Raw genomic sequence first — 27,072 nt, 5'->3', positions numbered from 1 at the left:
GTCAGCAGCTGTATGTGCCCAACAGAGCAAGAAACTCTGCTAGCAAGTGCTGCTACAAACAGCCTTGGCAGGGGACGACACAAGTGTGGTGTGCTCAGCTCAGCTAAACCCAGCCTGCCCAAGCCCTGGTCCAGGTGGTGGGTGGGATAACGATGCCATGGGGAGGAGAGATGCTGCCGGGATCAGGACTTTATCACCAGCTGTAAGAGCTTCCTCCACTCCCCAGGGCTCTGCACCTGCCTATTCCCACCTGCTCATCTGCAGGGGCTTTGGGAAGGAGGTCAGGAGCTCTGTAGAGGCACTGAGCACAGGACCAGCCAGCAGCATGGGGACAGGAGCGACTCCAGCTGTGACACATCCCCAAAGCAGGGCAGGTCAGTGGGACCTCACATCCTGCACCCCAGGGCCAGCACGGACCGTGTAGCTCCAGTACACCCAGCTCGGCAACCTGTGTGGTCACACTGGGAGGGTGAAGGTGCTACCGAGGTCACACACTAACCCCTTGCCCCAGCCTGGCTTCTGATCAATCACTTTAAATACAAAAATACCACAAAGTGCCACCCATCCCACACAATATCTTCGGAGGACAATACTCAAAGGCTCCTAATCACCTTCCTGAACCCACAGGATGAAGGTGCCACCCCACAAAGAGCAGGAGAAGCTTTCAGGATCAGCCTCATCCTCTAATGCACATCCAGACCAGCATCCCGTGCAGACTCCCACCAGCTGGCCATGAACTTCCCACTAGCATCACGACATCTCCCTGTCCCTTCCTGTGTCCCTCCTGCTTCTCCAAACCTCTCTCACCCACAGCCAGGAGGATTTGCTTCAAAACCCAGTCCTTCCCAGTGGACAGCAGGCCAACCCCACTCCTCTCCCAGTTCCTCCTTGGGTCTCCCACCTGAGCTGACCCCAAACTCAGAACACGCAGCCTCCACAGCCATTCAAGCAGCAACAGCAGCTCCTGCTGACTCTTGGCTGGAACAAGGAGTTGCCTTTACACCTGCGTGTTGATGCAGCTAAAATTCCCAGTTTGCTCATCCCAGGGGGCCAAGCTCTTCTCCCACCCCATCAGCGATTCCTGGTTTACACTCTGTGTCAGCAGAACGGGGCTGCTCGTGTTTGAAGCCTCAAAAGAAACATCACTTCATTCCTTTCCTTTGGCTCTGCAAAATATGCTACAGAGGCTCCAATTATAAATTTAAAACCGCATTTTCCATCTGTGCTGTACAACACCAAGCACCTTCTTATTAATGGAGAACAATTATAATTATTGACAGAGAGGCGAATGTAGAAGCCATCAGAAGAGCTTATATTTGTAAGTACTTGTATCTCTCATCCTGAAACACAAAGCATCACATTCCAGCTGCTTCTGGAGGATGCAAAGAACTCTTTCCAAACACACGGGACAACGCGCCCTCACTCAAACCTCTTCGTAGTTTCTAGTACTTAGAAATTGGCTTAAATCCCCCAGCACAAGGTCTAAGAGCCCTTCTGCTACTTCTGCAGTGATTAATTATGACAACGGGGTCTATCAGGGTTTTACATGCTGGTGGTGCTGCAGGTATAACAGCTAATTAGCATTATGCACACCCTATCACCTCTTGGTGCCCACAGCCTCCCATCCCAGCCACAGGTCTGCAAGAAAAGTTGCTACAGAGAAAGGTGGGGGAGAAAGAAAAAAAAAAAAAGAAAAAGAAATAAAATTATCTTGGCTCCCAGCCCAAGCCTTTCTCTTTTTAAGATGCATTTCAAGACTCTGCTGGCTGGTAACCTCCTGGAGTTACAAGGGAGGCTGCTTGTCGAGAGCTGACCTGAGCTGGATTTAATTGGAAGCCAGTTGCTGGCAGTGGGAGTGAGATTGGAAAAGGCAACTTGGGGCTGCTCCGCGCTGCAGTGAGGAGGGCAGGAGCAGCCTCTGCAGCTGCCCCAGGAGAGACAGACCCTGGGCTTAGAGACTCCGGGCTGGGGAACCCTGGGCTGCTGCCCTCGGCTCCCGCCCGTTCAATCAGACCCTGCCTGGCTGCTTTGCTCTCAGCAGGCACCGAGGAGACATCAGAGGCAACACATACGGACCTGACACCGAGGGCAGCAAGCCCCAAAGGTCCTGCAGCACCCGGATGCAGGAGCCCGTTTCCAGGTGTTTCTCCACAGAGGTTTTCTCACAGCACGGCCAAACACAGAGCAGATATAGCACATTTCCCTCTGCTCCCCTGAAAGTGCAGTTTTCCTCCATTCAGGCTGAATTTCCACTCTTTTCACCAGCAAAACTCGGATGGAAACCGGTCAGGGCTGAGCCGGTGTCTGCCCCAGGCTCTGCTGCTGCAGCACCTCAAACTTCACAGGCCCCTCGAGCACCCACAACCCGCCTTGTTTGTCGTCCCGTAAAGCTGCAACGCTTCCACCTCAGGCAGGAAGGCCTCTGTGAAGTTTCTGGAAAGTATTGTGCCTCCTGTAGAGCTGTTTGCAGGTACACGCTGCTCGCAGGACAGCAGTGCTGCCTGGGGATTAGCAAATGGGATTAGCTGGGAGCAACAAACTGCTAATCCCAGCTCCAGCACTGAGGATGCCCACTGCCTTAGGCACACCACTTTCTATTTCCAAATTCTCTTGTTTTGCAATATTTACGTCCTGCATGAAAGTGTTTTGGTTTTTTTTTGGTGGGAGGAATTTATTAGCAGAGGAAAAACAAATCAAGTATCTCACAGCAGTACTTTAAGGCAGAAAATATCGAGTAGTCCCGGCATCTACATATTATCAATACCCTAAGCCTTTAATTCCATCAGATACAAAACAAGTTCATTTGAGAGTTTCGGTCAGTGACCCAGGAACATTATCATTCTTGCTAAATATAGCCTCTGATTAAAACATTGACCATCAAAACGCACTTTCAGCTGCTTAGAATTTACCACAGTATGCCTGCTCCTCTTCTCTGCAGCCTAAGCCCCCACCACCTTAAGACTTCATCTCCATCTGAAAAGAAGTTTAATTTTTAATGGTGCAACATGACCCTTCACATTCCTCTTAAAATGAAGAGACACATGTACACACATACAGAAAAATTAAACCACACGATGCTGTGCATTGAAAAACCAGGGAAGACACACACAGAGAGCCCATTTTGGGCTCTGCACAAGCCTGGCTCACAGGTTCATCTTCATGGATAATCAAAACCTGAGCTTTGCTGATCCCTCGTTATCACCATTTATCCAAACATCATCATTTCGTAACTCCCAGTTGCCTGAATATGATAAATAATCACCTCGTTTTCCTTCTCAATATTAAAGCGCTCACCTCTGCATCTCACCTGGCTTGTTACTGACCCCCTCTGGTCACAGGTAACTGCAGCCTTTGGATCCCTCGCAGACCGAAATCTTTAGATTTGACCATGCACGTGAATCCAGACCCACAGTGGGGGTGAGCTGGTGTTGGAAAGCAGAATAAGACTCATATATATATATATTTATATATACACACACACACACACATATATATATATATATTTTTTTTTTCCAGAGTCTGGACTGGAGTGTGTAAATCTGCCCAAGCAGAACCAGCTTATGCCCTGGGAACCTTTTTGCCAGCCCCATGAATACCAAGAAAACAGGGGGAAAAAAATGCTCACAGTTGATAAAAACCAAGGTCTGATTGTCCACAGCCTTGTGACAGCCCCGGGAATGCATCTGTCAGCCCAGAGCTCCGTCCCTAACAGACCCACAGGGCTCCCCAAGGACCAAGGAGCAGCAGAAGTGACAGCTTGGCAAGGGAGTGCTGTCACCGGCAAGGACACAGGCCCATGGCACCTCAACAAGGTCCAGAGGTGGCAGCCAGAGTCGGCGAGCACTGGAGAAGGCAGGTGCAAGGCCAGGTGAGCAAGTCACATCAAGACATAGGGCAGATCACAGAATCACTTTGGTTGGAAGAGACTCTCAAGGTCATCGAGTCCAACCATTAACCCACCCCTGGCACTGCCCCATGTCCCTGAGAACCTCATCTCTGCATCTGTTCAACCCCCTCAGGGATGGTGACTCCACCACTGCCCTGGGCAGCCTGTTCCAATGCCCAACGGCCCTTTCTGTGAATAAATTTTTCCCGAAATCCAACTAAACCTCCCCTGGCACAACCTGAGGCCGTTGCCTCTCATCCTGTCACTTGGTACTTGAGAGAAGAGCTACCCTGGCTCCAACCTCCTTTCGGGTGGTTGTAGGTCAGGATCAACACAGTAAAAGGCCATACATGGACACACAACTATTTTGTAGCTCGACCAAGGTCAAGGACCTGAGCTCCAACCCAGCTCTAGAGGACAGCAGGGGGTCAGAGCAGGGTGGGCAACAGGCTGTGGAATTGGGGAAATGGCCACATGCCATTGTGCTGGTAGCCAGCCTGTAGCAGGGAAGGTCCCTGTGAACATCTCAGGACTGTCTGCAGTCACCGGCCCTTCTCCGTGGGCAGCCGATGGCACATTCCTTCACTAAGAGCATCACACGACATGCCCAGACACCCCTCAGCTCAGAGGTGTTTACCCGGGAAGCACAGCTTGAACACAAAGCTTCCAGTGCTGCAGCATTTCAAGTTGTTCTCCCTTCCCAATCCCTGCGACTGGTCGTTTATTTGTTTGCTGCAGAACATAAATATTGTTACTGGCTAGGAAACTTAAATCCGATTGCTTTCTGCATGAAATGAAACCCAGTGTGCATAATGCCCTTGCCTTCCCCTACAGTCATTCTTTATGTGTATCAAATCGCAGCAGCATGAAAGCACCAAGCGTAGGCAGGCGCCGTTCCACACTGATCCAACACACACCCGCAGGGACACTGAGTACCGTCCTCTGCCACCGACTGCAAAAGGGCAATGCTTCGTGTCTTACCCGCACGTCTGAGAATTCACAGAATTAAGCTCTCACGATGTATAATGATTATAATTACTCATAAATGTCATTGAGATCTGTGATTGCTGCTCTATTTCACTCTGCACCGAGGTAAGGATGGCATGTGAATGTGAACGCTGGAACACTCAGTTTTCAGACTGGCTCACTTATGCGGCATTTTCTCCAAAATTTCCAGTTACGGCACAAGTGCCTGCTGTAGTGCCGAGTTCAGCGCTGTGTGCACTGACACTCCAGCAGAGAGCATCAGCCTGATGCCCACGCGGTGACAGCAGAGCAGGAATCCCAGCCTTGTGGGGAGGAAGAGCAGGAACCTTCATCGTGCTGCAAGGCTGGGTCACCCACACAGAAGAAAACATCACAGAATGGTTTGGGTTGAAGGGACCTTCAGGGCTCATCCAGTGCAACCCCTGCCATGAGCAGGGACATCTTCACCAGCTCAGGTTGCTCGTTCACGCTCCTGAGCACCAGCTCAGCTGCGCTTGGGTCCAACAGCTGCCACCGTGCTGAGAACCCACACGGTTAATCCCTCTGATCTCCGAGCAGAGTCTCACTCCCGGAGAGACAGCACTTACACAGCTCACTCTCCAGCTAGTGAAACCTTGGAGACCAGTCGCTGCTAATTATACCGAAGAAATATGGCTTAGCAAGATTTCAGAATACTTGACAGCGGTCATTTATATCCTCAATATTTCATAGGAATATGTATAACAGGAAAAAAGTTAGTTTAAAAATTCAGTCTGCAAATTTTAGATGAGCATTCAAAGAAATGTCAGCAAGGAAAAAGGCTGAGCATTCACCGCTTCCTCCACCTGCATTTTCCTCCATCAGTCCTGCTGCTTGAGGGCACCCTCGCAGATTGTGACACTGTCCCACTGTCCCCGCATGGGACATCCCACTCCCTGTCCCCTGGCAGAGGAGCAGAGCTCACAGCCCCAAGCATCCTCTGCTGTTGGTTGCTACAGAGGAAATCACAGAATCATATAGTGCTGGACCCACAAGGATCACAGAGTCCAACTCCTGTCCCTGCATGTGACAACCCCAAAATTAACACCATGTGTCTGAGACACTTCACTGCTTTTGCACAATCATTCAGCTCTGCAGCTGTTAAACGAACACTCTGTACCAGGGTTATACACCCACTAGCACAAAACAAATAATGATGTATGGTGGTGAGGCTCTTTTAAACAGGTTATTATCTGTGTAATTGGTTTTTTACAAGGATTAATAATCATAACAAAGTCTGCAGGTCAGGCATTCCCACAAGATGAGTGGCTCTGACAATAAGCAGTCACCACTGCATTTAGTAAGCATGCTTAATTGAAGCTAATTTCACTAAGTGACCTTAACAAACAACAATTTCCCTTTAATATGACAAAATGAATAATTTTTTTTCATTTAAGGCACAAACCTATTTTTTTCCCCCTTCATGGTCAAACTTTGAAGTGCAAACTCCTAAATGTCCTTTTATCCAAAGATTCAAAGGGCTGTGAGCAGCAAAAGCCAACCTGCGCAGTTCTTTTCTATTTGCTCACATAAAGGACTTCACAGCCGGCTGCTGAATACAAATCCTTCCTCTCAGAAACCAGAACACCACGGCCATCCAAAGACCACACCAGTGGAACCACAGGGGATTTTCATGAATCTGGAGGGAAAAAACACAGCAGGCAAAATTTGCCTGTACTGGCCTCCTTGTGTGAGGCCCTTGTTACCTTCCCGCAGCATCTTCATCTCAGCAATCAGATTTTCTCACCTACAATCCAGCCAAATGACAGCCACAAAAGTCTGTTCCCTGATGCTCCCTTCGTGCCCTTTAATCACAGTATGAAGCCAGGACTAAATCACACCTTTTAGCTATGCAGTCTGACCGGACAATAGCCCTCTACATCTGCATTTCATTTTAGATAAACAGGACCCAAATACTCCATGATTCTGGTAAGTTTGGGGGAATCTTTCAGATATATGACACTTGAGTTGGGAGAAACCTATCTGAAGTTGTGGGAGAGGATAATGGAAGAGGAATCCACAATAAAAACCAAATCCAAACATAACATTAGGCACATTCTCCTCTCAACAACAGTGACAGTTTTGGTAAGACAGGTTCTCAAACAGGACAGGGAAAGAAAAGGGACTAAACCTGCAGCAGCCACCCCAATTTCCCAAAGACATTTCACTAATCTACACCATAACTAGAATTAAGTGGTTCAAAAGAGGCTGCTTAGCACTAAACCAAACATTTTCATTATCCTACACAGGCTCTTAGAGACCCCTCAGTCACAACTGCGCCTCCCTTTCCCAAAGCCCCTGGCACGACAGTTTAAAACAGTGACAAAGAGCAATTCTGACAACTTAGCAAGCATATTAACAAAAACATTGTCTGTGATTCACTTTTATTTGCATGGCTGTCACCATGGAAAGAAATAAAGAGGCAGTACATTCACTTGAAATCAGTGTTTTCATTAGGATAATCATTGTGTGAGCCTGTTCTCAATTATTCCCAATTCAAACCCAGAGACACCTTTTATTAAGGTAAAAATGTTTCAATCATTTAAATTAGACTTCTGCACAGCACCAAAACGTAAATAAGAGAGAAAGGATAGCTTGGAGGAGGACATGTCAACAGCTGAAATAACCAAGATAGGAGAGAAAGTATGAAACAAATAGAAATGGAGTCAATGCCAACAGCAGCAAAATGCGCAAACTCCATTAAATTAAGCACCCCCTTCACATGCCCGCTGAGAATTCTTCCCCGTTCTAGATTTGCTCTCTATTGCACTTCAAGGATCTTTTTTCTCCCCACTCTCACACTAGTGCTTCTCTGTGGTACTTACACAACTTCTGAAGTCAAACTTATCAAAGCATCATTTGGAATTTATCCACAAAATCTACAGAGTCTCAACCTGGCATCTGAACCAGTGTGGCCATAACAGAATTGCAAGGATTTTGTTAAGCAGCTAATTTCACAACTTCATCTTTAAACTCTCCCTTTTTTTAATATGTCTGTCAGCAGGGAACAAGGAAAATATCGTATTAATTACTGCTGCTATTCAATTAGCATGAGTAGGGCTACAAAACTTCCAAGAAAAATAGCGGTGCGGATAAAGTCTTTGAAAAAGCAATAGTCACGATTGTAAGGTCCCATCTTCACTAACATACCTGCACAATTCGAGCCAGAGTTGACTCTTGTGGCTACTGGCGTGATGTTGAACATATTGGTTCCTATTTATGGTGACAGCAAACAATTAATCACTGCCCTGGAAAACCATCTTGGAGGTTCTGTTCACACGCGCCTGCTCTTCACAGAGAAACGAGCCGCCAGGCAACCCCTGCGGCGTTAATCACAGCACTGCCACCGGCTGGTTTCCAGGGAACCGCCTTCCCGGCTGGAGAAAACTTCTGGAATTCAAAGAAAGTCAAGTGGAGCTTTCCCAGTCTGGTTTACTGACACACAGTCCTGAACTGATGGTTTTCTACACTGGAATTACTTCTCCATAAAGTTGTACCAGCAAACTTACACTAAGAAGTTGTTCTTTTTTTTATATCCATTACAAACTTAGCTGGATCTGCAGAAACGTATAGATTAGATTTATAACATTCTATAAATGGTTTTCTTACTTCTCTCAACTTGCCAACGTAGATTGTGCCTAATGAAATGAACACTGCAGAAGTAAAAGTACATCACTTAATTATGAACAAGGTCTACAGTTGTAGAGATTTTCTCTTTCCATACAATCATATCAAAATGAAAACAAAAAAACATATGCTGATATGGGTTAAGGCTAATTTGTAGCAGCTTCTTTGGCACTCAAATGTCAAGAATATCAATTTTTCATTTCCTCTTTAGCATTTGTTTCAAAAACCTGGGGATGTGATAAGTCAAGATATTAAACTTTAGTATCCTCCCTAAAGGGAAAAACCAAAAAGCACCGCGCAAGCTTCTTTTCAATAAACCCAAGCAACTTAATGTGTAACTTTGCTTATAAAGTCCCTAACATAAAACAAACCCACAATGCCACAAACATAGCAAAGGCCTTTTTTTTCAAATCCTGCTCAATTAAGAGCAAACTCTCAATTCAAATCAACAAGAAATTGTTCAAAGGCCATTGAGATGAAATGAATGGGGCACGGTCCTGGGGCTGGTAAATGCTGATACAAACATTAATAGATGGAATAATAAATAGACATCAGCATTACTATTCTTTGTACTTCTGTACCAAAAATTTTGACCAAACTAACAATTGTCCATAGCTGGCTGGACTTTTCACCTCCTGACAAATCAAAGAAACATAAGTAAGTGAAAAGCAACCATGTCACCACCAGCTTGAGTAAATGAGAACCATCTCTTCAGATCAAATGTCAAAAGCGATGTTAATATAGTTAATAGTTAAATAAAATTGGCTATCCATGATGCAGTTTTGAGAATTTCATTACTTCTTGTAAAACTTGTCACAGAGTAGTAATACTTCACTTTAATGACTCAATAAATAGCTCTGAACAGCCTCCTAACATTATCTGATAGAGTCAGACCAAACAGAACAGAGGGGAAAAAAGGCAGTGGGGGGGAAGTAAAGCATCAGATCCACAGGAGTACTGAAAATCCACCAGACCTAGTTCATTAATATCCCTGAAAGTTGGTCTCAAAGTGCTTTTTGAAACTACATAAACTTAGCAATTATCTTTAATTTCTAATAAAATCGTTTGTATAATTATTACGGGGCAGATGAACATCACAGAAGTTCATCATTAACAGGGAACAATTTAAAAAGCAACCTCGTGAGAGCCGTAACCTAGCTACAATTAAACTGCATTGTTTTAAAAGCATTTATAAGTTACTCATCACCACGAGACCCAAGAATCATTTTTCTCCCCATATAATGTAAGACAAAATTGTTCCATTTGAATATTCAAGTCTTTCTTCTCTCGTTAATATGTACGGAAAAACGAATCCCAGAAAGAGTTCAGAGACAAAAGTCGGTAATTCCCTATCTTAAAAAAAAACTCCTTTATCCCTTTTGTTTCTTGGGAGAAAATACAAACATGTAGCAACAAGAGAATTCTAATCACTGCCAGCATCCTATCATCTATACCTTTTCTGGTGCTCAGTATATAAAAATAGCATGCTTCAAATTACAGGATAACAGGAGTGGATAAGAGAGAGGCATTAGAGTGCTGCTGGTCACATTAATCACAGATATTGATTGAATACTTAACGCTTTTCCAGTTTGGCTGACAAATCGGAATGGCTTCAGTAACCCCTTGCTCCAACATGTGTTCTGTCTCATTCTCATTTACATCACTCATTAAATCTCCCGGGAACACACCAAGCCTCACTTTCCCAGCTGTCCTCGCAGAGTTCTTCACTTGGCAAATGTTCAGGTGCCCTCCCATCCTCCCATTAGCACCTTCCTCATCTCACAGCAAAAAACCTGCAGAGTTTAAAAATCCCTTTCTATCTCTCTGTAAAATAATCCCTCTCTGCTGTTGTGCTGTGCACAGAGAAGGCTGCACTTCACAGGAGTCGTGTCACCCGCCCTGTGAGGGCAAAAGTGACAGCAAGCGTCACAGGAGACACCACGCTCCCTCACCAAGTGTAATCCTGCCTACACCTACAGAGTTGTGACACACAGGAGCTACTGACACATTCTGAGTCGACTTTTCTTTACTTCTCTTTAAAAAGAAGTCACTAACATTCTCACTGTGTATTAAAAAAAGGTTGGTGAACGGTGCTTTTCTAGAAACAGCTACATGGAGTGTCTAAAAACACTTGCACAGTGTTCCATACCTGCTCTCAGCTGCATCTTGTTTGCTCGCTAGACAGAAGCATACCTGTGATACCACAAAGTCATGGAGACAGGTAGAAATCAAAGTGAGTTGTATTCGCTGCCTGTATTGTATCATCTGTAAGTTTTGGATTAAAACTTACCCTGATAGTATCCTTGTTTGCACTTTTAGCAGAATAAGATTCCAGCACAATCTGCCTAAAATATACTGAATGAAACAACTTATGGCAAGTGTTTCAGATATTTTTAGACTATGCAGTAGAATAAATACTGCAAGATTATTCCTACAGTTCACATTCTGAGCTTATTTGTACTTTAAAAAGTTATTTTAGAAAATGCATCACAAATAGTGATCAAAGTTTCATTGAACTCAAAAGAACTATATGGAAGTCTGGGAGGGAAGCCACATCCTATGGTCCTTCATGTACAATTCCCCTGAGCAAGTTTCAGCAGTTTTCCCAGCACAGGTCAATTCTGAGATGCTGAACCAAGGTACCATTTTCCATTACTGCCCCTTCACAGACCACAGAATCCCATCTTTGAGATGGCTGAGGGGAACCTCCTCAAATTCTTGTAAAATGTTTTGTGTCACACTACAACCTGATGCACTTTCTTAAAAATAAAAATTATCTCGTAAAATTTAAGCACATGAAACAGAGCAGTAAACAAATGGTTGGGAAACAACGAAGTGTGCAGTAGAGAATAAGGCAGCAACATTTCCCACCTAAATATTTCCACATACCTAATTGTTGAAAATGTCAATGGCATGAATTGATTTCTCAGTTGTGCAGACACACTCTTCAGTATAATGTATCTTATAAAAGTATCACCCATTCAATAGAAGAATTCAAGTGTCTGCAGGACTACAATATAGGAAACATAATTTAAGGGGAAAAAAACTCAACCGTAATTCTGTAGTGCATGGCAGAGTGAAATTGGGCAATCATAATCTGAAAGGTATGTCTCAGAACAGAACTGTTCAATACATGTATCTCTGCATTTCCTTCCATTTCTAATACCAGATTTTTAAAGAACCACGCTCAGTACATTAAAACAGGAAAAAAAGCCTTTAAAATTTGGAATTTTTTTTTCTCCCGTATTTCACATTCAGCTGGACTAACGGTGATTCAGTAGTAGCTTCCTCCATCTTAACCTCTGCAGCACCTTCATCTTTCCACCTTCTCACATCACTTGCCAATAAATATGCCAGCGTTTTTTCTTATGGTATCGAGATCAAATGCTGCTGTAGTCCGAGCCACGGGCAGCGAGGGCGGCTGCTGCTTCCCATTCCACTGTAAAGAAGGTGATTGTTCCAAAGAAGCCCACGACCACCATGATCAGGAGCTGCCACTGCAGAAGGAAGTAGTTGCTGTAGAAATATGCAACTGCAGCACAGATGGACTGAGAGAAAAAACACAACGTAAAGAGATTATCAGTGGAGATATCCAGGCTAGTGTTACCATACAAAGGTTATCAAATTGACATACACAGAGCTTAATATGCAACTCTCAGTAGCACGCTTCTGGAGAAGATAAAAAATCTTAAAGCTTCGTTATGCCTCAACATATGTCTTCATGCGATATACAACAGATTTAGTTTTTACTTGTTATTTAAATAGTGTTCACTGTAGAAAATGAACACCAAACACAAAAGCGTTCATAGCATCCCAAGTGCAGTTCTCTGGTATTTGAAAACAGTTTGTCTAGAAGCAACACAGTCAAGGCTTTAAATAAAACTATAGAAAACTGTTTCCAGTTTTACAGCACCACAAACTATTCCATACCAAAATAGCCAGAGGCTCTGACAAGCCGTGTTGCTTACTTGCAATCTATCCTTAAGGGTAAAGTTTTAATTAGATTTCATATAAAGAATCATTACATTCCGTGTCTACCTCAAATTCTTATCTATCACTGAGAATGATCTAAAAATGGAGCAGTGCGCGAGGAAAAAAAAAAAAAACACCTTTTGAAGCAAGCAGCTGTCACCTTTTAAAATAAGCCCACCCTGACCTCTGCTCCCTATTGCTGTGACCATGCAGGAACAGTTTCAATGCTTTGCAACACCATTTTTCTACTGATAGCTCTGATCAACACACACCCTAACCTGGAAAGTTCAGTACTAAATAAGGTTAATGCCTGTGAGAGAAGCGATCTACCCAAAATGCAGCACTTGTATTCACATTATATGAAGACTTTTCATTGAGTTTCCAACTAGCACAGGGACGTTTACTTTGGCATTCTAACAACTTAAGAACAGATAAACATCACTTAACTCTCCTTTTGTCTATGTACCCACACAAAAACACCCAGTGACATGGCACAACATCCACAAACCTGAACAAACTTAAAGATGGCAAAGGCAGGAGCGCTGTCTTCTGAATACAGGAATCCTAAAATGCTGAGGAGCTGGGTGTTGAAGCAGCTGTCCCCCAGGCCCAAGAGGAAGCTGCAGAATATGGCCACCTCTTTGCTGAAGGAGAAAATGAATCATTTAAAAGTCAGTCATTCAAACAGCTTACACATCTATTAACTATTTTTGGCAGGCTTATTTGGAAAGTGAGAATGGAAGAAAGTTCTCCAACTTTACGTTTCGGTGGAAAAGAACTGGAAACACTTGGCTTGGCATAAAGAATAGTTTCATCAGATTTTAATTTCTTTAATATTTCTTAATATAGTTAACAAAGATGAGGAGAAAGCTGAGGTACTTAATACCTACTTTGCCTCAGTTTTTACCAGTAAGACAGGTGGCCCTCAGGACAACCGGCCTCTGGAGCTGGTTGACAGAGATAGGAACCCAAATAGCCCCCTTGTATTCCAGGAGGAAATAGCTGGTGACTTCCTGAGCCATCTGGATCCTCACAAGTCTATGGGACCAGACGGGATCCATCCTAGGGTGATGAGGGAGCTAGCAGAAGAATGGCTGCCCAGGGAGGTGCTGGACTCACCGGCCCTGGAGGTTTTTCAGCTGAGATTGGACGTGGCACTTAGTGCCATGATCTAGTAAATGGACTGGAGTTGGACCAAGGGTTGGACTTGATGATCTCTGAGGTCTTTTCCAACCCAGTCAATTCTGTGATTCTGTGTAATGCCAAGACTTTTGTTACTGTTACCTGCAGTCAATTCTACACTGAATTAGAACTGCTAGAAGAACTCAATTTGGTGCTTGGAGCCACAAAACCCACAAGGCAGTGATTAAAAGCTGAGACACACATGGTGAGTTCATAAAAACTGCAGGAATATTGTAGACATAACAATTCATTTTGCAGAAAAATACTCCCGTTAAATAAAGAATAGTCACCACCACAGGCACAAATGCTTTCAATTGCAAGTTAGCAGCTGTGTCTGCACAAACTGACAACATATTATTTTCATACAAACCAGCAAAAACACACCTGAAAAGAAAGTTGTAATGAGGAGATAAGAAAGCTCTGTATATTTTTCCCCTAAAGCAGCTTCAAGGAATTTTCTATTAGAGAAACAAACTGTATCCATCTTGAGTTACACAGGAAAAAGTTTACATACCTTGGAATCATATAGGCAACATCATCTGTTCCTTCCATAGGAGCAATAGGGGCATCATTTGGCATGTTGAAAAATATCAAATAAAAGGCTACGAAGTGGACGATGATGCCCAGCATCACAACAGGGTTCCTGCCAAAGCAGTTACGCTTGCTCAGTAAACCAAAGATTCCTCCACCTGCGTAATTGGAAAAGATCAGATAATTAAATCAGAACTGAAGAAGTAAGGACAGAAGCAACCTTAAAATTCATTACTATTTAAAAACAGAATAAAATGCTGAAAACTCTCCAATAACATCATAGTCTAGTGTTTCTCTCATTCTAAGCGTTATGTATTTCTTTGCACTAACTCAAAAAGAATGCAAAAATCTTAGCATTCATGGTCAGTGTTTCACATCCTAGTCCACATTCACTTTACATGGTGTAACATATAAATCACAGAGCAATAAGGAACCATGTTAACAATTTCTAATGTTTCATTTTTTGTTTACATAATAATTGCTGGAAGATTGAAAGACACTATTCAGTTAAATACAAAAACTGTTTTGAGTAACTACAAAATCTTGGTAAATTTAGACTCACCTAAGATTTCTCCAACACCAATAAAAATACCAGAGAGACCAATAAGGCTTTTCTCTTCACTGCCAAACCTATTCATAGCACCAATACACGTTCCATATACTCCAGAAAAGAACGTTAATTCCAAGCCTTTGAAAGAAATCAAACAAAATTGATAGGTGAACTATTATGAAAGTTATCAAAAAAATCTTGAAGTCTAAAAGCTGTTTTTCCCCAAGGTCCCTTTCAAATACATATTTAAATGACGTGTGTATAACAAGCAATTCGGGAATTTTAAACTATGTAATAATGATATTGTCCTATGCCAGTTTACAAAAAATATATTAGAAAAAGCCCTGTATTACATGCACTTTTGGTTCAATACTGTTTCTGTTGACACAATCTCTACATACAGTTTATACTTGTGCTTTTCAAGAACTTTGGAATTTCACGTGTAAGGACTCCAGTCCCCCCGCCCAGGTTATGGCATTCTTAAAAAGAGACTCCCTGAAATCCCATATACAAAAAGAATTCAGATTCCTAAACTGCTACTTTTCTATACATAATGAACTAGAACTAAGAACAACTGCTATTTGTTTAAAACTCTTCATTCTTTCTACTGCCATTGCTGTCAAAAAGGTAACATGGCCGAGGCCAACTAGCATGACTATAAGTGTAAAAATACCAGTTACTTAATACAAAACTAAGCAAAGTCTTACACCTAAACAAAGAAAAACAGTTCAAAAACAGAACTGTTTTTAATTCACCTACTTTGCCTTTTCTACTGTAAAAATATGGTATACCATACTCTGGTCTACATGTAGCAGCCTCCTTAACATGGAACATGAACTGCAAAGCCTCAAAAGGGGGTGAACTTTGAGCAGTCTTAGTAATCAAACCATCAATTTTGGAAATAAAAGCTTTTGCTGGCCTTCCAAGATTTTTTATTTCCCTGTATATGTGGTAATATTGATCCAGAGCCACCAGGTGGCAGCAGCTATTTTTTTTTCCAAGCTGGACTGATATTTATTTCTGCTACCTCTTAAATTCAAATTTCAGAATTATCAGGCAAACCCGAGTTCCTCCCTTCCACAGAATCCCAGAATGCCAGGGGTTGGAAGGGACCTGGAAAGCTCACCCAGTGCAATCCCCCCATGGAGCAGGAACACCCAGATGAGGTTACACAGGAAGGTGTCCAGGCGGGTTGGAATGTCTGCAGAGAAGGAGACTCCACAACCTCCCTGGGCAGCCCCGGCCAGTGTTCTGCAACACTGGAGATGCTGTGAAGTAACCTGTAACTCTGATCAGCGGCTGGTACAAGATGACTTCATCGCTACTAGTGCGACTTCATGGCTACTATTGCTATTTCTCTACCAGAAACTGACCGCAAACTTCAGCAGTCTTACAGCACTGTTTATGGTTTGTTCACATCTAAGTTCTTCTTCTCACCTACAAGAGCTAACAACAATTTTTCATAAGGGTGACTCAGAGCTGAGGTTCTGAAAACGCATCTGTTCTTCCTAAAACTTAAATTGATCACAAACAGAAAAACACCTGAAGGCAAATAAGGGGGAAGAAACTCCCTCAAAAAAAAAAATCTGTTAAAGGATCCCAGTAACATTTTGTACATTATTTTCATTCTAATTCAATGCAATTGCATTAAATTATCTACAACCTATTGACAGTGTAATGCCAAATCCCATAAAAAACAGCTATGTAAATTTTGCCAAACCTTCAATTTGGGTGACCCAGAGCTGACCCCAAGCTTTACTACACCTGGCAGTATTTGCAGATTCAGGCACATCCCTCCTCCCATACAGAAGCACCCAGGACACAGGAAAGTCACAAGCAAATAACTCATTCAAAGATAACTGAAATATTCAAGTAACATTTGTAGAAATACAGAATTGCAATCCTCCTGCACAATAATACACTCCTCTTGTTTCATACCTGTGTAGGCTGTTGTAACACTCAGCAGCATAATCTCTTTGGTGAAGCTCAGCTTTATAGATTTCTCTGTAAAGGCATAATAATGGGAATTAATATAACTGATAACACTATTAACACAACCTACAATTTATTTTGCTCTTCATAAAAACAGCTTAAAATTGTGCAAACTGTGACTTTACTACAGTAAACAAAGTGCTAAACAAACCAACCCTGACTTGTTCTTTAAAAGAAATGCTGTGATCTGAAATCCTCTTTCATAAGAAATGCAAGAGGTGAAATATTAAAGGGAGGACACACAGTTTTCAATCAGGAGACAATTTTCTGCTCATTGTATTTTTGTACTCTCAGTTGATGGCAGTTGTCTCCTAAGAGGATAAATAAATTCTCAGTGAAGATCCCCATGTTCTCAAAACAAGGTTAACAGTCACAGGCAGACCACACCAAACTTTAATAGAAACTGCAGATGGTACAGTTCAAAATCGTTGGGTTTAACTGTTATCAATTGGTGACAAAATAAAACAACATGCAACTTCTTTATCTTGCCACGCGTCCCTGTGTGAACTGCCATCTCTGCTCTGAAAACAGCTGCCAGCTGGCAGTTACTTTTCCAAGTGGCCCATCCCTGAAGGTCTGTACTCAAAACAGAATAAGTGAAATGCGTTCTTAAAACCTTATCGGTTCACAAGTTCTTGTTCTAGGTCATTTGTACAAGACCACATTATCAGCAGAATTGTGGAATGCTGGAAAGGATACATCAGTATGTTTTGAAGCAACTCTCATGTGAAACAGTACGTACTGAAGGCGGCCACCGCTCTTGTCATTGTGTTTTGTGCAGACCTGGGTAAATAAATTACTTAGTCAAAATGAGGAAAGTGAACACATGATATTCCCCTGAGGAGCAGGAGGACAAACAAGGATATGTGACAACACATGATAACAATAAGCACTTACAAGCTGTCCCCCAGGATTTCATTAGCAGAATCTTCCTCTCCTGGAGCTTTTGTGTCCTCTTCTTTCCTAATCAGAAAGAACAGAACTGTGCCCACAAGACTGATAACAGTCAGAGCAATGAAGACAGTTCTGCGATCGCTCTCTGTGGAAAAACAAACAAGAACTATAACTAGACGTGCAAAATCAATTCAAACCAACTCAACTACCTTCAATAAACTAATACAGACATACTACGTAACAAAATGCACACTAATTTTCTAACTTACCTTCTACATGGAGCAAAAGGTACCCAGCTGCTGGCAAATTCCTGTCTCAGTTTTATAATGCCAATAAAATATTGGCATATTAGAGTGTCACTCGCATTTTCTGCCATGCAAAGGCTATGACCAAGGAGGAGCCAATTAACAAAGGAAGTGCATAAATTATTAGCAGAAGAAAGTACATCTTTCAAGACTCACATAATTCAGAGTGGACACAGCAAACTAGCCCAAAACCTTTCGGATTTCTAAAAACCGCTCTTTACCAGCATTAGAAACATTAGTGCGGTAACATCATAAACTGGTAGGCTTATAAACTTCAAAAGCCTTAAAATCACCAAAATCTCGCTGACGCAGCACCCAATGTGCAGCTGGAGGACAGTAATTGCTGCCCTACGCACCAGCTCGGCTGCACAAACCAATGTGTTGGACACAGGAAAGTCTATAATCCAGAAGTCATTCCCTTCTACAAATATAAAGCAGAATAAGCAAGCCAAGAAACAAATAATAGTTGTGAGTGAACTGAAGTGTATGATTCTGAAGATATTGCCTACATTTGTGTTTACTTCCCCTTTAGCTTAAATGTAAACATAAAATTGTTCTACGTCAATTAAAAATAACGTTTTATTAGAGATCATAATGCAAATATGTGCTTCACCTTGAAATGCCTGTAAAAATTTCACTTAGGTAGTAAAAGGAAGAAGGAACTGATTTTTTTAGTATTGTCACATTTTCCAATACCAACATTTGTTAATGGAGTCTCAAGACATTAAAAGACTGGGGGAAATATAAGAGCAGAACTTCATAGTTAAATGTTCTAATCTGTGGTTCGAAAGTACTATCAAGTTTAGAATACACAGAATTTCAAGCTCACCAGATCCAAAGTGTCTCCAGTACTTTCAATAACACTTAAGCCTTTGTGTTAAAGATGAGGGAATGCTGGAGCTGACCTTTAAAAATTAACCTGTCCTGTGCTACCAGGCCCATGTCTGTGGGGAACCTGAAGAGATGGATCTAACAGAGACATGAAACAGACTATACGTCTCAACAGGGCAGCATTTCTGAAGCCTGATAACTATAATTTTAAAAAATTAACATCTTATTCCTGACTGACTATAGCAGATGTACCCTCATCTTTGAAATATTAAAAGAATTGGCTGTTCTAGTAGGGATTTAACTTTAACATAAGGGGGTTTTTTGTTGCTTTGTTTTTGTTGGGTGTTTTTGGTGTTTGGTTTGGTTTTACACACTTTTCCAGCAATGCTGCCAGTTTAAGCAGCAGCAGCAGCCACCCACTCTCAGCCCAGCTGCACATCTCAACCTCTGTCCTGCTGCTGCTTTGTGCCAGCACAACAATCATTGCGGCCATGAAGTGAAATGGGATAGTTTTCCTCTTCCTTCAGTTCACAGGTTAATCAGTCTTCAATCTGATTTAGAAGGACAGTCTACGCCAGGAACTTACTTTGGAACAGGATAGCACGTATAATAAACATATAGCCATTCCAGAACAGCTTTCCCCCCAAATATTTGTATTTTGGCATAAGTCTGTCTGCACAGAGAAAATCCCAGAGTTGCCATTGGAGAAAAACCTTATTCTAAATTAGTGTTCTGAAGAATTTCCTAGACAAAGATGGTACTCAAAGAGCATTGCATGCAGGAAACCCACACATAATACAAGGGCCAGGAGTACCACGGAAGAATTAATTAAAAAAATACTCCAACAATAAACTGGAAAAAAGTCTGATATTGTGTAAGTTTCTTGCCACTTTCAAGTTCATTATTTCATTTGTTTATTCATGCTACCATATTTTCAAGGATGGACTCCCATACAAACAAACAATACCCACCTGATATGTGAGTTTTTCCTTGCCAAGCAAAGTATATATAGAGGTTTCCAAAAAACAAGCTGCAAACAGAAAGGACAACAAAGATGAACAGCACTTTCCGTGGTAAGATTAAAGTCGTAACATCACGGTAACATTATTCTATGCAAAAAAATGTACTGTGCAATTGTGAAAGAAATAAAGATATCAGTCACTCCCCATGTGAACTGCTTACTCTGTATAAAACTTGAAACAGTAGAGGATCCTTCCTCATAATGCTGGCTATTCATTTTCAATAAGCAAAACACAAGGTGGTAGCAAAAATGAGGAAATATGCATGGAAGTTGCCCCCTCACTAATTTTAGAAGGGTATACATAAAAAAGCTGACATATTAATGGAGATTTTGTTACACTTCCTTAGAAGAGTCATGCATCTTGCCTGAAGCATTGCCCTGGTAATGCTAAATTGGTTGTTAAAAGCTCAAGAGAAATTCTGTGAAACACAGTAATTCTGAGTGAATGGTGATTCAAAACAGCCTGAGTCAAGTTCCCTCATATAAAGCCATGCGTTTTACTCACTGGAAAACACACAATTAACTGTGTTTGTGGAAATTGCTACTCTGATAACATACTGATATGTTAATTCCTGAACCTTAAGAAACACAAGAAGTATGCCACGGGTTCAGGCTGATGTTCTATTAACCCAGTATTCCACCCCCACAACAGCATTAGCAATGCCATCTAGTACAGGCTCACCAGCCTCAGCGCTTTCTGCAAACTTACTATCTCCCAATATCCAGAGCTGCCACGTTATGGGTGGTATAAGGTATCTCCCCTCAGGAACCATTTGTAGACCTGTTGCCAAGGAATCTGTTTGATCCCGTTTGTTGCTGACACCATCCAACTCTACACTCTCCTTGTGGCAGCAAGAACCAAACATTTGATCAGCTATTGTGTAAAGAAGCACTTAGAAGCACTTTCAAACCAATCCTCTTCTGGTTTCACCAAGTGACCCATACAGCAGCATCTGGAGAGCAACAGCTCACCAGCTGCCTTCACTGTCCTAGTAACCCATCAGTATAACCCTCAACGCTTTTTCTCCAAAGGAATGAATCCCAGCCTTTTCAGTCTCTGCAAGTCAGCGTCTCTACCGTCTCACACATTGTTTACATTACTCTCTCCCAAAAAGCACAAACCCTGTCTGCACAAAATACTCAATGGCAGCAACACCATCCACTACCTCATTCTCACTGCCTTTCTTGTTGACTTGTTTGGTTTATGCAGCACTCAAAGCTTAACATCAGAGGATTATCAACAAGACCTCTTTTCTGACTGTATCTTCACTTCAACTTGTCAGTGAGCAGCAAGGTCCAGCTGCTCTCTTAGAGAAAGAGGGCTGAGAGTCAAGGGACAGAACACACGCAGCAGAGAAGGTGCCTCATCAACTAGAGCCCTGTCCCAGAGCACCCACCAAGGCAAGCAGGGCAGACCCAAAGACACTCAGCAGGGTCAACCAAGAGTCCAGACTATCATACAAGCTTGTGTTGATGAGGCAGATCTGAGGTCAGTTGGTCTACAGGCCAGTGTCAGGTGCTGTGATTGCCACACAGATCCCCAGTGACAAGGCAGAGTAAAGCCAAGGTGGGAAACCAGTCCAGATCAACAAGAGCCAGAACCAGGCATAACTGTGGTTGAGCTGGAGACCAGTGCTCCTCCAACACTGCTCCAGAGGAACTGAAGCCCCAGGCTGAGTTTAAATGAGGCTCCTGGGCCCATGGGCAGATGGGAGGGGTGCGGTAGAGGTGCCAGGTGAGGCTGTTCAGGACCATTAGGGCTCATTAGTGCACTCAAGTTCTTAAACACATTATCATAGCCCTTCCCGATCAACAAGATGTCTGTTACTTATGGAAAATGCTCCCCTAACAGAAATGTATCATTATAGCATGTTAAGAGCAGAGTCTTGCTATATGTAACTTCAATTCATTGTTCTATAATGCGCAATAGCAACAGAAATGTGGCTTCCAGCCTTTCAGCCCAGTTCACTGACTGTAAGGTACCAGTGGAGGATTCTTTTTACAAAAAATGTAAAAAGTAGAATGTGTATACAACCACAAAAAGACTAACAAATAAAGCCTACCTGGACTGTAAGAGTGCCCAAAATACCCCACTGTTCCTTCCAATGGTGTTTTCATCAGAATTTACAGTCAAGCAATTTCCCTGTGCTGTCCAGAGAACTGAAATGTACAGAATATATTGCTCAGGAAATAAAAATATTTCAGAGGTATACTCAAACGTAGCAAAGAATAGTAAGCAGAGTAAGAACAGTGCTTACCAGCAGCTGCAATGCCAATAAAAACAGAAGCAGTGTAGAAAGTCCATGTAGTAGGTTGGATAAAAACTGCAATGTATAGGCTAGAATAGAACAGATCAGTTTATTGAACATAGACTTAAAGTTGGCAATGCACTTTAACAATCAGGTATCTCATTTAGCTGCTTCTAAATCAGCTATTCTGTCTCAAGTGACACTGAAAAATAGTTCATGTCACATGTGAGAAGAGATAATATTTTTATTCCACTAAGTATGTAGATTTTTTTAATATAGTCATTAATCTGAGTCAGCAAAGTCTGGAAATGCTGTGGAAAAAACACACTCTGTTTTGAGTAGGCTGAAGTACTCTGCAGTTCCACATCTACTGATAGAGGCGGTACGTCTGCAAGATGCCTTCCTCAGCAGTACAGTTTCGTGTATGGCATGGTAGGCTTAGGAAGGAAAAAATTAAAGATTTCAAAGGAAGCGGGCAAAAATTCTAAATTAATACTTACCTATAAAATATGCCACTAATGACCATGGAGAGTTGAGGTCCTACTATCGCAACCACTGAAGGTGATATAAGGTTTGATGCGGAGAATACTCCATAAATAATGGACATGCTACATAAATAAACAACAAAGATGATTAAGTACTTAAAATATAGGATATGAGTGCAACTGATTTAAGAATGTTCAGTTGATTCCAAACTATCAAGTGCACACATAACTTAAGTAACTGCATAACTTTCACGGTCAAATATTTATTTCTTCTCTTACTTTCACCCACTGCACTCTATATGGGAATATAGGAGCGTGCAGTGTTTTCTGGATTGCTGAGGAGCCCCAAACTATTGCAGACAAGTGTGTCTCATAATTTATAACAGACATTTGTCAAACTGTGCCTTAACAGCAGTAACTGAGTTTTCTGCCCAGTACTTATAGAGAATGTTCCAGAGCCTCATTCATCGATACCAGTAAGGTTTGCATTTTCTGCCAACTATACCACAGACATTTTATAGATATATTTTGTGCCAGTTGTATTTTTAGTTTAAATTAAGACAGTAAAGCCTTCAAAGCAGCAACCAGGTTTTCCTATATGACAGATTAATTTAGCACACAGAGGTCCCTGATCACGCTTGGCGAGTTTGACCGCGCCTGCAGTGAACAAACAGAACAACTTTTCCTGGCTTTGAACCTCCCTGCTTGTCTTTCTGATGGCTCCTTTCACATTTATGTTGCAGCAGTTCCTAGAAGTTGATCCGTACCATCTATCCTACACAAACACACAGAGGTGTACAAGGGCAAACAACCAAGGCCTTAGTTAGCAGGGATTTTTTATTTTAAATCTTCCACATTCTTCACATCCTAAAATAAAATGCTTAGAATGTAATAACCATATGGTGCTTTTTCTCCCTACAAATATAACGTGCAAAACAGATACGTAGTTCAACTGGAAATAGTTCAGAGTAGAACAAGAGTGAATGTGAGAAGCCTGTTTTTAACTGCTTTAAGTTTATTATTAAATTGTGAAGTCAGCAGAACACTAGAGTCTCTTGAGACTCTATCTCTACCAGGTGGAATTATAACCAGCTTCAGCCTGCAAGGATCAAAGTAATAAGAAGATCTGTATAAATTACCTTGTGTAGCCACTGCCATGAAAATCCGTGCTGTTTAAATTCGTGATAACAGTTTGCTGTGTGGAAAAAATCATAGATTGTAATATGTTAGAATATATGTTGTAATCTGAGAACACTTGATGAGTTTGAAGTCAGTATCAAATGTTAGAATTAATCATTAATAGATTCTACAAAGTACTTTAAAAAAGTGTTAATTACAATTCACAACACCTTTATAATGAAGGTGAAGGAGATATTTGGCAGGGAAACATCTATATTTGAAGCAGTAATCAGTACTTTAGGATTATATCATTATTTCATCAGACACCTTAAAATATTTCACGAAACTTCTCTTTCACTAAGCACCTCTCTTAAGTAGATATGTATGAAGATCTTAATTTTAAAAGTTGGGGGGTGAGGAAGGAGAAGTTTCAAAATACCCTTAATTTGACCTATCAGCTTCTGATAAGAGTTTCCGTTCTTTTCAGCTTTTCGTTATTTTCCTGTTCCTTTTTTTTCCCCTTGAATCATCATTAGTGATCATGAGACCATGTAATTACTGGATTGACAGGCAGATCTGATTGAAAGTAACTTGTAATAGCTTGTAATAACAAATTACATGACTGCATGATCACCAGGTGCAATCCAGTGAGGTGCTGTGAATTCGCTGCAGAAGTACTAAGATCACTGGGTGGTACTTCCAGACTCACGTGCAGTATCACGCTGCACTTTGGCTTTTACAAAACTATTCTAAATAGTTGTTTCTATAATGCAGTGAAGGACACCTATCTGTCTGAACCCAGAAAGGATTCTTCTTGCATGGAAGAGAGAAGAGAAAGAGAAGAGAAAGAGAAGAGAAAGAGAAGAGAAAGAGAAGAGAAAGAGAAGAGAAAGAGAAGAGAAAGAGAAGAGAAAGAGAAGAGAAAGAGAAGAGAAAGAGAAGAGAAAGAGAAGAGAAAGAGAAGAGAAAGAGAAGAGAAAGAGAAGAGAAAGAGAAGAGAAAGAGAAGAGAAAGAGAAGAGAAAGAGAAGAGAAAGAGAAGAGAAGCTGTAAGACCTGTGGGCTCAAGGGGTGTGTTGAAATGTAACTGTCCTTCAGGCATATCACTACCACTGAAAGCAATGCCAACAGCTCGGCAAATTAGAGGATGTGGGCTCAGATTGTCAGCAGCAGGATTCTAAGAATTTAAGTAGCCAGAGTGCAGTCTGCTCCTAATATTAAATTTGGATTGTATTACATCCAATTTTGCTTCAGCATGCGAAGAGTTACAGGATGCTAAAGCAGTAAATTATTTATTCAGATGGAAGGTGACTTGGCAGTTCTAGCAATTGTGGAAGTCTGACTACTTGTCAGATGTTATCCTTACACTCCCCCTCAATGTATAGTTTGTTAGAACAGAAAAATATGTTAGATTAGGAAATACACTCTAAAAAAACTAGGGGCATGTTTAATAATAACAACTTAGGCAAATATTTTGAAAGGGGCGATACTTTCTAAGCAATCAGGAACAGTTATATATGTAGCTATGCTATCTTAAAGAAATAAACTGATTAATTATCCAGTTAATCAACTTAATCTGGTTAACACTAAACCAAGAAGAGGAGACAAAACATCAAAGTGTCTTGCACATTAAAAAGAATTCCAAGTAAAGCAACTCTTACATTAAAGCACACAGAAGACAAGAGCGGATTAATAACTGTGATAGAAATGTGCCATGTTTTGAAATTCACACCTACCGCAATATTCCCACATGTTTGAAAAGCAGTGAACATAAACATAAATGAGACTCCCAAAATAATTATGTTGAAAAGTTTTTTTGATTCAGGAGACATTTTGTGTTTTCTCGCCAAATCCTCAGCGTCAGTCCGGAAAAGCTCTATTTTCTTTTAAAAGTTTCCTCTTAACCTCTGTTAAAAACAAGCAAGCAAAAAGAATAAAATGAAAAAGAAAGCTTCAAAAATTATGATTACTGAGGGTTACTTATTAGCTGGTAGGAAACAGCCATAAACTAATAAAGAAATCTGGAAAATCTCTTAGAGAACATATGGCAAAATTAGTAACCTGAAAAGAAAGGTAACTTGAAAAAGGAAACATCTGGTATGAAAGGTAAATCCAAGAATCTCTCTACCTTTTCCCGCGAAGTAACAGCTCAGACTGCAGTATGTTACTTCCCGACATCTCTTTTCCCTGAAAGCCGCAGTTTTCCAGATCCCCAGCTAGTTAATCAGCTCAGTTTCTGCCATTGTTCCAAATGAGAATTCTGGCCCAAAGCCTTTACATCACCTGACGAGGGAAAGATGAGACATTCGTTCACAGGAGTCATTTCCACGCATGTTGGACAGGAAATAAGGAACATTTCACAGTCGCGATCAGCTGACCCAGCCTGAAACCCTTGTGCACTCTGGGAAATGCAGTTTTATGAAAGTACACTTTTCTGCTTCCCAGGATCACAGAGTGGTCTGGGTTGGGAAGGACCTCTCAACATCATCTAGTGGGTGGAAATGTCCTAATCCTTAAAATAAAAAGATTTGTGCGAGTTCTAAAGGGCTATAAATCCTCTAATATTATTATAAATCCTCTAATATTATTATATCTTGGTTATATGTTTGTATATTTTTATGATATCATATAGCTATAATCTCAATCTACTAAATAAGACCCATCAAGATAAAGAACATCTTAGAAAGTCATGTAAGATAACCATTTAATTAACTGAATTCAAACACACACAAAGTCATTGCAAAGGGAGAATTATTCCCTCCAATACACAGGCTCTGCCCAGAATTTCTGCCTTAATTCATTGTCTCAGTGACTTAGGAAAGGAAAGAGTCTTCGTAATCTTCCACAGCTTTGTCTCAAGGAACACCATGTGGTTTTAGCAATTACATACTCTTAATATTTTACTCCACAGTATTTTTAAAATAATAAATTTCAGACCAATTGAGCTTCAACTTTCGAGGATCCCTGTTAAAACGCCAGCAAAATTTAAACAGAGGGCCCCAGGAAAAAGAAACGAACCCTCACAACAAGCGCAGAGCCCTCAGCCACCTCCCCTCACAGCGCCCTCCCCTCCGCCATTTTAAACCGCCGCTTCCCGCCCGCGCCAGAAGCGCTTCCCTTCCTTAAAGCTTTTTCCCTTTTTTTTTTTTTTTTTCCAGGCGGCACGAGTTTCCCGCCCCTTCTCACCCCCAACAAAGTCAGGCCTCGCGTTATTTCCGGTTTTTGCTTTTTTATTTTTTTACCGTTTTCAGCATACATTGTTCAAAATTTCCCCGCCTCCGCCCAGTCCTTCCGGGTCACGGCACATCCGCCTTAACGGTCGCTTTCAGCGGAGGGCAAGTTCTTAATCTATAGGGCGATTTTCCGTGCGACGCCCAACGCCGCCTCCGGTGAGGAATAAAAAAACACAAGAGCCAAAGCGGCT

The 27,072-nt window shown here is 41.7% G+C and overlaps 1 protein-coding gene across 6 annotated transcripts; it reads right to left on the bottom strand.

Annotated features, from left to right (window-relative positions):
* Window positions 1-7,258: 7,258 nt before the first annotated feature.
* Window positions 7,259-27,049, bottom strand: MFSD11 (major facilitator superfamily domain containing 11). Of its 6 annotated transcripts, none has more exons than XM_021288603.2 (15): window positions 26,905-27,049; window positions 25,777-25,931; window positions 25,385-25,555; window positions 23,670-23,725; window positions 22,546-22,653; window positions 22,055-22,134; window positions 21,860-21,956; window positions 19,747-19,805; window positions 17,643-17,784; window positions 17,488-17,528; window positions 16,692-16,757; window positions 14,766-14,891; window positions 14,187-14,361; window positions 12,999-13,134; window positions 7,259-12,066 (listed from the first exon to the last, which is right to left on the bottom strand). In XM_021288603.2, the coding sequence occupies exons 3-15, from the start codon at window positions 25,478-25,480 to the stop codon at window positions 11,899-11,901; spliced, it is 1,350 nt and encodes a 449-aa protein (XP_021144278.1). In that variant the 5' UTR covers window positions 25,481-25,555; window positions 25,777-25,931; window positions 26,905-27,049; the 3' UTR covers window positions 7,259-11,898. The 6 variants fall into 6 exon arrangements, with proteins under 6 accessions (XP_021144278.1, XP_021144277.1, XP_021144279.1 ...); XM_021288602.2 differs by having other exon boundaries at window positions 26,891-27,013; XM_021288604.2 differs by lacking the exon at window positions 26,905-27,049 and adding an exon at window positions 26,835-26,873.
* Between the last annotated feature and the right edge of the window lie 23 nt (window positions 27,050-27,072).

The sequence above is a fragment of the Columba livia genome, chromosome 18 (genome assembly GCF_036013475.1).
Source record: "Columba livia isolate bColLiv1 breed racing homer chromosome 18, bColLiv1.pat.W.v2, whole genome shotgun sequence".
Taxonomy (NCBI): domain Eukaryota; kingdom Metazoa; phylum Chordata; class Aves; order Columbiformes; family Columbidae; genus Columba; species Columba livia.
This window is presented reverse-complemented; position numbering and strand designations above follow the sequence as displayed.

Excerpts from the sequence above, each read along its gene's own strand:
- MFSD11 (XM_021288603.2), bottom strand. The coding sequence starts at position 25,480 with ATGTCTCCTGAATCAAAAAAACTTTTCAACATAATTATTTTGGGAGTC. Across the intron at positions 22,135-22,545 it reads ATTAGTGGCATATTTTATAG|CCTATACATTGCAGTTTTTA; the intron begins GTAAGTATTAAT and ends GTTCTATTCTAG. Across the intron at positions 21,957-22,054 it reads TATTGGCATTGCAGCTGCTG|TTCTCTGGACAGCACAGGGA; the intron begins GTAAGCACTGTT and ends TGTACATTTCAG.